At 39.0% G+C, this 17,082-nt stretch overlaps 1 protein-coding gene across 2 annotated transcripts in view; it reads right to left on the minus strand.

Annotated features, from left to right (window-relative positions):
- The window catches only part of PTPDC1 (protein tyrosine phosphatase domain containing 1), a 71,021-nt gene that overhangs the window by 25,482 nt on the left and 28,457 nt on the right, over window positions 1–17,082 (minus strand). The window contains exon 2 of one of the 2 annotated variants that reach the window (XM_017528504.2): window positions 11,511–11,574. In XM_017528504.2, coding sequence (XP_017383993.1) covers window positions 11,511–11,568 — 58 coding nt within the window. In that variant the 5' untranslated portion in view covers window positions 11,569–11,574. Of the gene's footprint in view, window positions 1–11,486; window positions 11,575–17,082 lie in introns of both variants that reach the window. The other variant, XM_017528503.2, reaches the window with a different exon arrangement.

Here is a 17,082-nt window from a genome sequence, read left to right on the forward strand (position 1 = left end):
ATGAAAATTAGCCAGGCATGGTGGCACGTGCCTGTAGGCCCAGCTACTCTGGAGGCTGAGGGAGGAGAATTGCTTGAACCCAGGAGACAGAGGTTGTGATGAGCCAAGACATCATGCCACTGCACTCCAGCCCAAGCAGCAGAGTGAGACTCTGTCTAAAAAATGTCTGCATGTTAGGTATGCTCACTGCCATTAGGGTATTACTGCTGCCAGGCCCTCTGAGTGGACAGAGCTAAAGAATATGCATGTTATATACAGGTACACACATTACCATACTTCACATCTATATTTATGTCTCTGTGTATGAATATATACATATGGAAAAAGCATTTACCCTGATACTACCAATTCCGAGCCAACACCATAGAGTTTCCCCTCATTTCCACCCTTTTCACAACTGTACCTATAACTCCAGGAGAAGCCTGGCTACCATAATTTTAAATATATTTACCTAATTAACCAAGCCCCCCACACGCAACCAGTCTGCCATTACTGCCTCTGCTCCCTCTTCCTTGTGGATGCCTCTCTCATCCCATCTGGACTCTTAACACCTATGCCAGGCTGCTGCTGCCACCCACCTGGGTAAATGCTCTCCTCGCCTTGCCTATGTTCCAATATTCCATGCAGGGTCACCCTACCACACAGGAGCCCTCCCAAGCTGACCCAAGCTCAGATGCCTGGGAATGTTCTAACACCCAGGCCAGGTCACTCTCCCACACAGGTGTTATCTTGCTCAGGCTTCATCACTGCTGGGCTGCCCTACCATATGGATTTCCTCCTTACCCTGGCTGGCTTCTCCCAATTGCCCCTGCTCTACCTCATCTGTAGGTCAAAGATTCCATACTTAGGAAAGCCAAGAAGATGAGAAGCTATCATTCCTGCTTAGCTTGCAATGCAGGGGTATCACTCAGAGAAGTGGGCTGTTGTCCCGGCCTCAAGCTCCAGAGACATGGCTAGTAGACTTCATCCAGAAGGAGAAGTAGGCCTTAAAAACAGAATTCTGAAGCTCTTCCCCTGCAAAACTATCTTTATCTGAAACAAAGCATGGGGAAGTTCAAGCCTAGGATGCTTTCAAAAAAAAAAAATGGAGGCTTTGGTTAAGCAGTTACTAATAAGAGTAGCCTCATGGTTTCATGAGAGCAATAAACTGAACTGTAGTCAGACTAGCTTGCCAGAGAGAACCAAGGAAAGAAACAACTAAGGAAACCTCAAAGACTGACCTCAAAAACAACCACTGCCCAAACTTAATTAGATCAGATTGTAGAGCAAAAGAAGATCCAGGGCTTTGTCAAAAACAGCAGAGGGATCAGCAGGTAATTAGTGGAACCCAAAAGTTGGTGTGCTACCAACTGAGACAGCATAACAGAGAGATGCATGGAAGAGAGAAAGGGTACCCTGTTTAAAAAAACAAAAAAACCACTGTCTTCTCAGGGTGATTGTTTGCTTGGCCAAGGCCATGCTCTCTTAGGAGTCACATCAGAGGCTTCAAACTACGAAAAAAAAAAGACTAGTCCATCACTACGATAGTCTAGTCTAAAGTCTCTGACCAAATAGACAAGCATGTAACAACAAAAACAAGCCCAGGGAGGGAAGAGTATCTACAGGTGCTAAAAAATATTACCTAAAATGTCCAGTTTTCAACAAATAGTATGAGACAAGGAAAGAAATTTAAAAAATGACCCATACACAGGAAAAAGAATAGTCAATAGACACTACCTGTGAGGACTTCAAAGCAGCCATTACAAATATGTTCAAAGAACTAAAGGAAACCATGCTTAAAGAAGTGAAAGAAGCTCTGATGACAGTATTTTATCAGATAGAAAATGCCAATAAAGAGACGGAAATTATAAAAAAGAAGTAAATGGAAATTCAGAAGTTAAAAAGTACAAAAACAATGAAACATTCCCTAGAGGAGCTCAACAGAAGATCTGAAGTGGCAGAAGGAAGAATTAGAGAACCTGAAGATAGACTGATAGAGATTATGCACTTTGAAAAACACAGAGAAAAGTGAAAAAATGAACAGAGCCTCAGAGAAATGTGGAATATCACTAAGTGAACAAACATATACCTTACAAGTGAACAGAAAGAGAGTTGAGAGAGGAGCAGAAAAAACTTTTAGAAATAATGGCTTAAAGCTTCCCAAATCTGATGAAAAACATTAATCTACACATCCAAGAAGCTCAATAAACTCTTAAGTAGCATATACACAAATAGATTCACATTGAAACACATCATAGCAAAAATGCTCGAAGAGAAAAATGACTCCTCATATACAAAGAAACCTTAAAAAGATTAATAGTTTATGTCTCATCAGAAACCATGGAGACCAGAAAGTAGAGGAACGACATATTCAAAGTGCTAAATATTAAGCTGTCAATCAAGAATCTTACATGCAGCAAGATTATCTGTCAAAAATAAAGGGGAAATAAAGGCATTCCGAGGTAAACAAAAAGAAGAGAATTTGTTGCTACCAGACTCAGCTTATAAGAATTTTGAGGAGGTTCTTCAGATTAAAAGCAAGTTACCCAAGATTAATGTGAATCCACGTGAAATAAAGGACACCAGTAAATTACAACAGACAGTATGTATTTGTATGACATGACCCAAAGAGGCAAATTGACAGGGACAGAAAGTAGATTAGTGTTTGCCAAGGGGACTAGGGTGAAAGTGGAATGGGAACTGACTGTGGGGATATTGTGAAATATATATTTGGTCTTGGTCCCTGTTTCTTGGCATACAAGTCCTGAAGTCCTTGGAATCTCCAAGGTGGTATCTTTTTAACTTGTTAACAAGTTGACTGAGGCTGTCAGCCCCTATGTAGCTTCAGGATGGGGGGTGGCCATTGGAAAGGCCAAGGTAGGATTACAGTGTTGGGACTTTCGCCACCAACTCCAGCTTCTGGGGAGGGGAGAGGGCTGAAGGTTAAGTTGATCAACAACGACCAGTGGTTTGGTCAATCATGTTCATGTTATGAAGCCTCAATAAAAGCTCAGAAGGACAAGGTTCAGAGAGCTGAGGACATGGAGGTTGCAGAGGTGGCACACTTGGGGTCAGCATGGATGCTCTGTGCCTCTTCCCCCATACCTCACCTTATGCATCTCTTCATCTGTATCCTTTGTAACAGCATTTATAATAAACTGGTAAATGTGTTTCCTAGAGTAGTATGAGTTACTATAAGCAAATTAATCAAATCCAAAGAGAGGAGTGTGGGAACCCCAATTTATAGCCAGTCAGTTGGAAGCACAGGTTAAACAAGCTGGGGCTTGTGACTGGCATCAGAAGTAGGAGGCAATCTTATAAGACTGAGCCCTCAACCTGTGGGATCTGATGCTATCTCTAGGAAGATAATGTCAGAATTAAATTGGAGGACATGCATCTGGAGTCCCCTGAAGAATGTATTGCTTGCTTGGTGTGTGGGGGAAAAAACCCACACATCTTGTGTCAGAAACATGTTATAAGAGTGTAGCAGGAGAAACTGAGTTTGCTTATTCCTATGTATTCCCAAGTGCTAATTGGTAGAAAATTTCTTTTTGGTCTGATGAAAATATTCTGGATTTAAATAGTGCTGATGATTTCACAGCCTTAAGTATATCTAAAAACCAATGACTACCTCAAAAGGGTAAATTTTATGGTATGTGACTTATATCTCAATAATTTAAGAACAGCAAATAATTTGAATGGGCATTTCTTCAAACAAGATATAGAAAGTTTCAATAAATACATAAAAAGATGCTCAACATCACTAGTCACTAGGGAAATGCATATTAAAACCATAATGAATACCACTTCATACCTACTAGGATGGCTACAATCAAATGTCAGATAATAAGAATCAGTGAGGATGTAAAAAAAATGAAAGGATGTAAAAAAAATCAATAAATATAATTTACCATATCAACAAGCTAAAGAAGAAAAACCATAGGATCATATCAATTAACATAGAAAATGCATTAGACAAAATTCAACACCAAATCATGATAAAAACTCTCAGCAAGTTAAGAATGGAGGGGAACTAATTCAACTTGTTATGGAAAACAAGCGGTGGCTCACGCTTGTAATCCCAGCATATTGGGAGAGTGACACAGACAGATCGCTTGAGGTCAGGAGCTCAAGACCAGCCTGGCCAACATGGTAAAACACCATCTCTACCAAAAATACGAAAATTAGCCAGGCATGATGGTGGGCACCTGTAATCCAAGCTACTCAGGAGGCTGAGGCAGGAGAATCGCTTAAACCCAGGAGGCAGAGGCTGCAGTGAGCCAGACTGTGACACTGTACTCCAGCCTGGGCAACAGAGCACGACTCTGTTTCAACAACAACAACAAAACCTCCTAACATCATACTGAAAGGTGAATGACTGAATGCCTTTCCCTAAGATCAGGAAGAAGGCAAAGCTTCTGCTCTTGTGACTCTTAATTCTGCATGGTAGAAGCTTTCGGTTACTATCATAACGCAAGAAAACAAAAATAACAGCATATGAATTGGAACGGAGAAAATAAAACTATCCTTATTTGCACACATGATTGTTTACGTAAGAAAATCCCAAAGAATCGCCAAAAACTTCCCCGAATGGAAAGTGAGTTCAGCAAGTAGTAAGGCATAAAATCAACACACAAAAATCAATTTCATTTCTATACACAAACAAAAACCATTTGGAAACTGCAATTAAAAACACAATACCTAAGCCAGGTGTGGTGGCTCATGCCTATAATCCCAGCACTTTGGGAGGCCGAGGTGGGTGGATCACCTGAGGTCAGGAGTTCAAGACCAGACTGGGCAACATGATGAGACCGAGTCTCTGCTAAAAATACAAAAATTAGCCAGGCATGGTGGCAGGCACCTGTAATCCCAGCTACTTGGGAGGCTGAGGCAGGAGAATTGCTTGAACCTGTGAGGCAGAGGTTGCAGTGAGCTGAGATCATGCCACTGCACTCCCATCTTGGGTGACAGAGTGAGACTCCATCTCAAAACAAACAAACAACCACAATACCAGTTACAATCACCCCAAAGAAAATGAAATACTTAAGTATAAGCTTAAAACATGTATGAATCTACATGCTGAAAATTATAAAATTCTGATGAAAAAAATCAAAGATATGAAAAAATGGAGAAACATATTGCAATTATAAATTATAAGATGCAACAAAGTAAACATGGCAATCTCCTCAAATTGATTGACAGACTTAATTCTTATCAAAATCCCAGTAATATTTTTTGTTGACATAAATATGCTTATTTAAAATTGTATACAGAAAATCACTGGTCCTATCTAAGATGACCTTGAAAAAGAGGATTAAGTGGGAATCACTCTATCCAATACAAAGGCCTATTACCTAACTACGGTATTCATGACAGGGTGGTATTGGTGGAGGGACAGGTATATAGATCAGTGAAACAGAACAGTGAATCTATAAACACATTCACATAGCTTCAGGGGACTGGGATAAATGAAAAGTTCTGAAGACTTGACAGCAAAAGTATAATCCAAAAAAGAATAATTGGACTTCATGAAAATTAAAAACTTTTTCTCAGAGAAAGATCATATGAAGAGATGGAAAGGTAAGTTACAGAGTGGGAGAATGTATCTGCAAACCATGTATCACAGCGAGATCTAAAATCTAGACTATATTAAGAACTCTTAAAACTCAACAGTGAAAAACATCCAATTAGTGGGTAAAAGACAAGCGCAGACTTATAAAAAGAGCATATACAGATGGCAGATAAGCGCATGAAAGAGGTTATCATTATTAGCCATTAAGGAAATGCAAATTCAAACCACAAGAGACACTACTACAGAACTGCTCTAATGGCTGAAATAAATACTAATAAAACCTAAGGCTGCTGAGGATGTAGAGAAACTTGATCACTCGTACATTGCTGGTAGGAATGTAAAATGGTACAACTACTCTGGAAAATAGTTTAGTAGTTTCATATAAAGCCAAACATACAACTATCATATGACCTAGAAAGTAAATTCTTGGGTATTTATTCCAGAATAATAAAAACCCATCTACACACAAAAATCTGTACATGAAAGTTTACAGCAGCTTTATTCATAATAGCCCCTAACTGGAAATAATCCAGACACCCTTCAGTGAGTGAACTAATAAACACACTGTGATACATCCATACTACAGAATAGTACTCAGCAATAAAAAGGAATCAACTATTAGTACACACAACAACCTGGATGAATCTCAAAGGAATCAGGCTGACTGAAAAAGTCAGTCCTAAAAGGTTACATACTGTATGATTTTATATACATAATGTTCTTGCAATGACAAAGCTGTAGAACTGGGGAACAGACAGTGGTTGCCACAGGCCAGCGTCATGGGTGGAGGTGGGTTTGACTGTAAAGAAAACAGAAGGGATCCTATGTTGATGAAACTGTTCTGTATTTTGACCATAACAATGTCAATATCCCAGCTGTGATATTATTATTATACAACAGTTTTTCAAGATGCTACTATTGGTAGAAACTGGACAAAGGGTAAATAGGATCTCTCTGTATTATTTCTTGTATCTGCATGTGAATGTCCAATTATCTCAATATTTGACTTAAAAATGTATATATAATCAAACAGAAAGGACCATACATAATGCCTACACAAGGGTCATCTAGCAGAGGTCAGGGCCAACACAAGGAAGGTAACTAGTAGGGTACATGGTATATGTTGCAGGGCCTGGCAGGGTATGGGCCCTGTGTGGAAAATACAGCTGAGTTGGGTGATGGCCTGGCAGGGTTGAGAGGCCGGTTAGGAAAAGGAGAACTGAGTAAATAAGCAAACATACTGGGAATAATAAGAGCCAGGTTTCTCATTCTTACATAATTATAAATGGGAAAAGCTGTAATAATGGTGTAATATTCGATTAGAATTGAAAGTACCGGCTGGGCATGGTGGCTCACGCCTGTAATCCCAGCACTTTGGGAGGCTGAGGCAGGCAGATCACTTGAGGTCAAGAGTTCAAGACCAGCCTGGCCAACATGGTGAAACACTGTAAAAATATAAAAATTAATCAGGCATGGTGGCGGGCACCTGTAATCCAAGCTGAGGCAGGAGAATCATTTAAACCCAGAAGGTGGAGGTTGCAGTGAGCAGAGATTGCCGTGCACTCCAGTCTGGTTGACACAGTGAGATTCCAACCCAAAAAAAAGAACTAAAAGTACCCAGGTGAACTTGTTTTCAATATATATAGACAGAAACAGAAATACATATACAGTTGACTCTTGAATACAAGGTTTAGCTGAGCTGGTTCACTCATATGCAGAATTTTTTCAATCAAAAGGGACTAAAATACAGTATTTGCAAGATGCAAAACCCTTTAGCATAGGTGGGTACCACAGAGGAGAGTGTGAGACTTGAGTGTACGTGAATTTGGTATACCTGGGGTGGGAAGGTCCTGGAACAAATCCCCTGTGTATTAGGAGGGACGACTGTGTAAGTAAAAATGGACAGACACACACGTACATGTATGAACACGTTTCCTAGCTTTGTCCCTAAAAGGGGTTGGGAATCATGATATTCCAGTAGTAGTGAGCATATGAGATCTTGGTTTCTAAGTACCATTTCCTTACTAAAAAGAACCAAGGCTCCTTGAAGAAATGGCTGATTTCTGGGCCAGGGCAAGAAAAGAATAAGATGAGCTGGAAGATCTTGCTGTGTCAGAAGAGTGAGGAATACAGGAATGCTGGGGACATATAAAATGTACATTCTGAACAGCTTGAAGGGGCTTTTACTGTCCAAATATGGGGAAACTGAAGCATCAAAATAAATCATAGTAAAGGATTACAATCCACTGAACAAAACAGGAAGCCATGCTAAATAAATACATTGAACACATAAATAATAAGAATAAATTCTTCCTTACACTAGAATGCCAACTAATAAAGGCAGAAGGAATAATGAAATTAGAAAATCTCCAGTTATCAGAAGGTTGGGAGAAGGAAGAAAATCTCCAGTTACCTATCATAGTAATAATTCAGGCAAGAAACAGCAATAGATGCTAAAACTACTAGGTGAAAGCTGGATGTGGAACAGGATATTTACGTAGTCTGAAGGCATCTCTCCTTAAAATATTAATTATGAGGGGAGAAAGAATAATTTATAATGGATAAACTTTGGCAGATCCCACTTTACTGATGTGATCAAACTAAACATTAACAGTGATGGGGCAAAATGACATCTTGTGTTATCTGTGACCCTTCTACCAAAAATGCATAATCTCAGTCTTATCATGAGGAGATAGCAAACAAACCCAAATTGAGGAACATGTTACAAAATAGTCTGTAATCATAAAAAATGTTAAGGTCCTAAAGGTCAAGAAAGGAGTACCTAAGGCCTTTGAAAGAGATTTAAAAAACATTAGCAAATCATTTTCTTATTAAAGGATATTATTGGGACTGCTGACAAAACTGGAATAGGGGTCTTTGGGTGAACAGAAAGTAGGAATTCTTTTGTGTGCTTTTCTTGTATCCTTACAGTAAGTTTGAAATTATTTCAAAATAAAAAAATTAACATCACAAAATACAAGACAATCATACAGCCCGGGGCATCCTGAGGGAGAATAGAACAGTGCCCAAGAGATAGTCTTGCCAGTTAAAAAAAATCTGACTACATTCTACATCCATCTACCAATTTACAGAAAATATCACATCAATATAATCAGCAAAATACAGATTGTGGCAAACTCTATAAGGCAAAAAACAAACAAACAAACAAACAAAAAAACTCTGTTTTCTTCAACAAATAAACTGTAAGGAAAAAGAGACAGAGGGAAACCCAAGTTTAAAAGAGCTTGAAGGCTGGGCACAGTAGCTCACGCTACCAACACTTTCAGAGGCTGAGGAAGGTGGATCATTTGAGGCCAGGAGCTGGGGACCAGCCTGGCTAACATGGCAAAACTCTGTCTCTACTAAAAAAAACCCAAAAATTAGCCAGGCATGGTGGCGTACGCCTGTAATCCCAGCTACTCGGGAGGCTGAAACATGAGAATCGCTTAAACTCATGAGGCAGAGGTTGCAGTGGGCTGAGATATCACCACTGCTCTCCAGCCTGGGAGATAAAAAAGAAAAGAGATTGATGCTAAATAGCAACCAATTACAATGTATTGATATTTTTTGGATCCCAATTCAAACAAATTACACACACACACAACACACACACACACACATACAATTTTATATAAATATATCTATAAGACAATTAGAAAATTGAACACTAAACAGGTATTTGATGATATCAAGTAAATACTGTTGATTATTTGAGGTATGGTAGTAATGATGTGGTATTTAACAAATAAAATGATGTGATGCCTTGAGTTTGCTTCAAAGCAATACAAACGCAGGGAACTGAATGAGAGAAGTGAGTGGTTGAGACTGTTAAAGCTGGGTGACGGTACATATTTGAGGGATGACGCATGTATGGGAGATGATGCAAATATGGGGATCTTTATTTCATTCTATATACTTTTGTGTTTGAATTTTTCCATAATAAAAGGTTTTTTTGTTTTGTTTTGTTTTGTTTTGTTTTATGGCTGGGCACAGTGGCTCATGCCTGTAATCCCAGCACTTTGGGAGGCTGAGGTGGGTGGATCACTTGAGGTCAGGAATTCAAGACCAGCCTGGCCAATATGCCGAAACTCCATCTCTACTAAAAATACAAAAATTAAGTCAGGTGTGGTGAGGCTGAGGCAGGAGAATCTCTTGAACATGGGAGGTGGAGGCTGCAGTGAGCCATGACTGTATATCACTGCATTCTAGCCTAGGCAACAGAGTGAGACCCCGTCTAAAAAAAAACCATTTTTTTAAAAGTAGTAGGATCAAGATTTAAGTCTAGGTCTGTCTCACTCCACAGCTACTTCTTGATAAGTTTTCTATTTTCCTTTAAAAATAAATATTTATTTATGTATCTCCTCCAATTAAATTTTCCCATGATAAAATACTTCCCATCCATAAACATAATAAAGTATAACTATCTTTATAGATGCGATATGCTTTAAGAAAATTAGCCATAAAGTATTTTATTTGTCCAGATTTTTTTCCTATTTAAAAATTAGCTACATTTATACTATAAGGAAAATTTTAATTAAAAAATGTTTTTTGGAAAGGTAAAAGTCAGCATACCTAGTGGATCACAATAGAGGCAGTACAACCTTCCTGGGGCTGTTTGGAAATATGCAGGGTTTTTTCATTATCACTGAAACCTGGGGATGCTACTGGATTTAGTAGGAAGAGTCAGAGATGCTATATATCTTAGGTACTCAGAACTCTCCAGTACAACAAAGAGTTGTCCCACCCCCAAGGCCAACAGAATCACCATTGAGATACACCAACTAAGAGGAAACATTACAACAGAAGAAAGAAAAGGGAAAAAGGTTCGTCTGATTCAGACTTGTTGGCTGAAGAGTTACTTGGGAGGAAAGAAACATTCTAAAAGAGAAGCAGCTAGTAGACATCATTATTGGGTTTGTTTTAGTTGTTTTAGACGGTACTTCTAAGACCAGGGAAACTAACACATTAAGCCTGGCACCTAGAAGCTGTTCACAGATGGTAGTTACCAGTAGTATTAGTGCCTCTAGGGCAAACACGGCAAAGACAGATGAAGGATCTACAAGGATATGGAGTTCTGACAAGATGAGAAGTGGGAAACAATGGTTTTCTTGATGAGAGAGAGCTCCCCCTAGTGGAGCCGTCAGATTCCAACAAAAACACAACAGAACTGACTGTTCCTGGCAGGTTGAACTCAGTATCTTTAGTTAGGCCCTTACTCCTTTAACTCTTCTTCCTATCACCTAGTCCACACTTAGGGGAGAAATCCTTCATTCTCTATACAGTAGGACTAAAGTGAATGTGGGCAAAGCCCCAAGGGGGCATTTACAATATACTGCAAGTGGTACTACTACCAAGAGAAATTACTTAACATCTTCCTCGGCTAACTGCTGGTAGTGGCAGCAAGACTGGCAGTATCAAAGCAGAAGCAGGGAGATTCCCACCTTAGAGCTTGTGAGTAAAGGGCAAGTGTGGTAGTAAGAGTTCAAGTCACGGTGCTTGTCGTTGTCTGGGGTGCCATATAAAAATCAAAACAACATGGCAGAAAAAACAGTGGGAGAAGTAGGGTTGGAGTGCTTCTGGATGTGCTAAGCGGCAACAGCAACTAATGAAAGGAGAATGAAATTAAAGTCTGATTCATAAGTAGGCATGTGATGATAAGAACAAATGCATAATCTCAGCTGATGATAATAATGCAGGAGACAAACACTGTTTGCAATACTCGAAGGAGTATTTTAAGAAGTTAAAAGGCCAAGGTCATTATTCAGGATTTTGAAAAGGAATTCTAACATGCCAGCATGGTAAGGCAGTAATACCTGCAACTTGGAATTCCAGTATGAAGAATAGAGCCTTTTCTTTCATATCCATTCATATAGTTACTTTCATTAAACACTAGCTTGCACAGAGCGACACAGAAAGTATATTAAAGAGATATTACCTTTCATGTTTACAGCATACTCACTGCTATTCACCATGGTAGAATACAGTTGTTCATTCTGAGGTAAGACTCCCGCAGCCATGGTAGTCTGTTGGAAAAAAAAATCTTTTTTGTAAGTTTGCCTTGGGATAGTCATTTATTAATCATCCAAACTACGGCTAGAACTTTCTTATCCAATGCTGTAGTCATTGGCCAAGTGGTGGATACTTGAAATATACGGCTAGTCAGGTTGAGATGTGCTGTAAGTGTAAAATACACACAAGATGCTGAAAATTTAACACAAAAAATACAATGTAAAATACCTCATAAATAATTTTTACATTAATTACACACTGAAATATTTTTGGCATATTATATATTATATAAAATACATGATTAAAATGAAGCCCTCCCTGATTCTTTTTATTTTACTGCATTTATAGGACATTAATCTGTAGTTAACAGCCTTCATTCAGCTCATGCTTTTTCACGGCTAAGAGACTGCTATATTGCTCAAATGATACAGTTTCCATTAAGGAAAGTTAATTAAATCTTCTTAGATGTCAAAGAAACAAAAACTATCACCTTTGTTAAGTTCTTTCTATATGTCAGACACCAATATTAAATCACTTTTTTCTAACAAGAACTACAAAGTAGCTATCATCCCCTATTTTAAAGGTATGGAAGTCATGTCAGTAAGGTTAACACAGTAAGTAGTAGGGTGGTAGTTAATCCAATCTTTTAGCTTCCAGTTCAGTTTTTTCAACTAGTACACAGCTGCAAATGAAAGAAATTCTAATAAAGATGATCTCAACACTTTTGAGCTTCCAAATAAACAACTGTGTAATTCAACTTTGTAGTTCCTAACTATACCTCAATTTAAATGTTCATGAAAACAAAACTCAATTGTAGAATTTTATAAATAATAAAACTACTTCCATAAAATGCAAGCACATAACCCAGAAAAGTTTATGGAGTGGACTAGGATACAAGAGAAAGTAACACAATTCAAAAGTTTTTTCTAAATAATAATTTTAATAACTTTCTTTGCAAAACTATGTTTATGGTTTGAACAACTATTATTGGGGGTCAAATATTATACTTTTATTAGCTTATTAAAGGCTATGAATTTTATTTAACGACACAAAAAACTTGTTGAAATTGTTGCACCAGGAAGTCTACAGTGGTAATTAAATCTAGCTCTAATTAATATTTTTCTTTGGTGTACTGGATTATTCCTGTGAGAAAAAAAGTCACTTCTCAAATCTCAGTGATTCTTTGAGAATTTCAAGTTCACTAAAATTTTACTTCTAAAAGCAATCTTTATACATTCAAAAGGTACAAAATTTAAAATCTAAAATCCTATTTAATAAAGCTGTTTCCCTTTAAAAGAAATACAGTAATTAAAATCATAGGGGTGATCTAAAGTGAAATTAAAAAGAATGCTTCCTGAAATACTAATAATGTCACAAACTGGATATCATACTAATTAATGCAAAATTTTATAATGTGCCTAATATTTCAAATGAACGTTACATAAAGACATTAAGTAAAGGGACTAATGGAACAAGTTGTTCCAGGAAATTCATTAGCAAAAACTTAACTGAAAGGATATCCATTAAGACGAGACTTAGATGAAACCCATTTTTACCACATTATTTTAAAATTTAGACTATTTTCTTAAAACATTTAGATGAGAAAAACAATTATCATCATATTAGAATCATGGAATTTTGGAGCGGTTGGGACTCTAGGCCTGGCTAGTTTGTATAAGAGAAGTTACGATCCATATCCCAGAGAAGGTCCTACCTTGTCCCACATGATCCAGCATGGAGAGTGACAAAGCATGTTGGTGACAAACTTGGATCAGTCATCACTTTCTTTGTGAAGCTTTCCCTGCCCTCACTCTTTGTTTTTCAGCTGTAATGTAATGAAACATGTACACCTGACAGTCTCCCTTCTGGACCATGGGCTCATGAGAAGGAGTTATGACTGGTTCACCTTTACATCTCTAGAGAATGAAAAAGCCAGTATGGGTACCTTATGACACAACTGTCAAACTGAAATGGACCATGCTACATTGTGTACCCTGAGTCTATTCATGTCTTATTTATCTCTGTATCCTGAAGCCTACTGAAAACATGTCTAATATGGTTTGGATCTGTGTCCCCACCCACATCTCATGTCAAATTATAATCTCCAGTGTTGGAGGTGGGGCCTGTGGGAGGTGATTAGATCATAGGGGGTGGATCCTTCGTGAATGGTTTAGCATCATCTCCTTGATGTTGTCTTGTGGTAGAGTTCTAATGAGATCTGGTTGTTTAAAAGTGTGTAGCACCTCCCTGCCCTTCCTCCTGCTCCTGCTCCCACTTTCCATTCCACCATAAAGCCTCCCCAAAAGCAGATGCTGCAGAACCATGAGACAATCAGACCTCTTTTCTTGATAAATTATCCTGTTTCATGTATTTCTTTATAGCAATGCAAGATACTTGAAAATGTGAAGGCAGCTTTGGAACTGGGTAACAGGCTGAGGTTGGAAGAGCGGGAAGGACTCATAAGACTGGAAGATGAGGGAAAATTTGGAACTTTCCTAGAGACTTGTTGAATGGTTGTCACTAAAATGCTGATAGTGATATGCAGAGCGAAGGCCAGGCTGAGGAGGTCTCAGATGCAAATGAGGAACTTACAGGGAACTGGAGCAAAGGTCACTTTTGTTAAACCTTGGCAAAGAGCTTGGCTGGATTGTGTCCCTGCCCTAGGTATCTGTGGAACTTTGAACTTGAGAGAGAATTTCGGGTATCTATTGGAAGAAATTTCTAAGCAACAAAGTGTTCAAGAAGTCAGTCACCTGGCTACTTCTAAAAGGCTATGCATATGCATCAGCAAAGACATGACCTGAAACTAGAACTCACATTTAAAAGGGAAGCAGAGCATAGAAGTTTGGAAAATTTGCAGCCTGGCCATATGGTAGAAAAGAAAAGTCCATTTGCAGAAGAGCAATTCAAGCAGCTGCCACAATTTGCATACCGAAAAGGAAGGCAAGTACTGATAGCCAAGACAATGGGAAAAACACCTTGAAAGCATTTCAGAGACCTTCTAGGCATAGGCTTAGAGGCCTAGGAGAGATAGACAGTTTTGTGGGCCATGCCCAGAGTCCTGCTGCTCTGTGCAGCCCCAGGACACTGTTCCCTGCATCCCAGCAGCTCCAGTCATAGCTAAAATGGGTCCAAGTACAGCTCAGGACACTGCTTCAGAGTACAGGCTGTAAGCCTTGGTGTCTCCCACATGGTGTTAAGCCAGCAGGTACACGGAATGCAAGAGCTGAAGTTTGGGAACCTCCACCTAGATTTCAGAGGATGAATGGAAAAATGGGAATGTCCAGGCAGAAGCCCGCTGCAGGGGCAGAGCCCTCATGGAGAACCTCTACCAGGGCAGCAGAGAGAGGAAATGTAGGGTTGGAGCCCCCACACAGAGTTCCCAATGGGGCACTGCCTAGTGCTGCTGTGAGAAGAGGGCCATTGTCCTCCAGACCCTGGAATGACAAGAGTTACCAGCAGCTTGCACCCTGCACCTAGAAAAGCCATAGGCACTCAGTGCCAGCCCCTGAGAGCTGCCTTAGGAGATGAACCCTGGAAAGCTACAGGAGCTGGGCTGTCTAAGGCCTTAGGAGCCCACCCTTTCTCAGTGTGCCCATAGAGTATTCTGGAGCTTTAAGGTTGAATGGCTGCCCTGTTGGGTCTGACTTGCATGGGACTTGTAGCCCCTTTCTTTTGGCTGATTTCTCCTTGTTGGAATGGGAGTATTTACCCAATGCCTATATCCCCATTGTATCTTAGAAGTAACTCATCTGTTTTTTATTTTATAGGCTCATGGGTGGAAGGTACTAGCCTTGTGCTGGAATGTGTAAAGACTTTGGGGGACTGTTGGAAAGGCCTAAGTGTATTTTGCAATGTGAGAAGGACATGAGATTTGGAGGGGCCACAGGTGGAATTACATGGTTTAGATCTGTGTCCCTATCCAACTCTCATATGGAATTGTAATCCCCAATGTTGAAGGTGGGGCCTTGTGGGAGGTGACTGGATCATGGATGGAGGCAGGCTTCTCACGAATGATTCAGCAAGATACCCCTTTGGTACTGTACAGTGAGTGAGTTCTCATGGGATTTGGTTGTTTAGAAGTATGTAAACACTCCTCCTGCCTTCCTCCAGATTCTGTCATGTAAGACGCCTGTTCTCGCTTTGCCTTCTGCAGTGAGTAAAAGCTCCCTGAGGCCTCCCCAGAAACTGATGCTGCCATGCTTCCTGTACACCTGCAGAACTGTGAGCCAATTAAACCTCTTTTCTTTATAAATTACTCAGTCTCTGGTATTTCTTTATAGCAACGTGAGAACGGACTAATACAATGACTACTAAAAAAGTGTATGTTGAGTTAACTGAACTCTTTTGGGTCACAAAGAGTACAGGTATAATTATGGACTGCTTTAAAGATTTCTAACTAATCCTTCAGAAACTCTAAGTTGTAAGGAATTGCAGAAGTCCTCTAAGAGAATCCTAACCAAACATGAGCATACTCTCCACAAAATCTTTGTTTAAACAGTAACGGTGACATCATTACGCAGCTCTGATAGTTAGAAAGCTTTTTATATTACCACTCTGTAATTTCTACTCACTGGTCCTATTTCTGCTCACACAGAATAATACACCCTTTCTTCCATATATCTAAAGCTAGTGATCATGCTCCCCTCACTTCTGATATATAGCTTCCCAGATGATACATCAGCAGTTCCCTTTACCTTTCATCATAAGTAATGGTTCTAGACCTCACCAGCTTGGATGCCATTTTTTATATATACACTCTATAGTTATTAATATTCTAGTGCCCAGAACTGAAGTCTAGTCCCCAGATGTGGAATGGTTATTAAAAATAAGAACGAAACCAGTCATCTTCCTTATTGGAAAAGTTTATGTGGTTTATTATCAATTAGCATTTTCAGCAATCTCAAGACATATCAAGATACAACAACAGTCAAAGAATAAAGCTGGTCCATATATTTTGAGGCTAAAAAAGATATTCACTAAGGATAGTTATACATATATGAAAATTTAAAGTGAATAAATGATATAGAATGAAAAATAAAGGTCTCCACCCCCATCCCCCAAAGCCAAGTTTTATTCCACAGAGGTAAACCATTTAAACTCTCACTTTGGTTATTCTGGGGCTGGGGGTAATAGTCACTATACTTAGACCTCTGGTTCTTATGCTATCATCTTTAAACAATACTACTGAATTCCTGATATAAAGATGAGGAAACTGGCTCATTTTCCCTACCTTCCATCATGCCAAACCTTCCCCGATTTAATACACCAAAATATTTGTCTTCTGATTACCTCTGTAATTTTAAATTCTGATTATCTTTGTAAATTTTAAAGGTGAATATCCTTTAACCATCTCTTACTCTATCATAAATTTTAAACAGTATCTTAATTCCCTCTATATAATTAGTTAACTTATACTACTGTTCACTTTCCCCTCCACTTTCAAGTTCTGCCAACTATGTGATTTTTATATGAAGATTTTTAACTTTCAAATTTCGGTTAATCTATAATTTTCTCAAGCG

Source organism: Cebus imitator, unplaced genomic scaffold, assembly GCF_001604975.1.
Source record: "Cebus imitator isolate Cc_AM_T3 unplaced genomic scaffold, Cebus_imitator-1.0 Scaffold53, whole genome shotgun sequence".
Taxonomy (NCBI): domain Eukaryota; kingdom Metazoa; phylum Chordata; class Mammalia; order Primates; family Cebidae; genus Cebus; species Cebus imitator.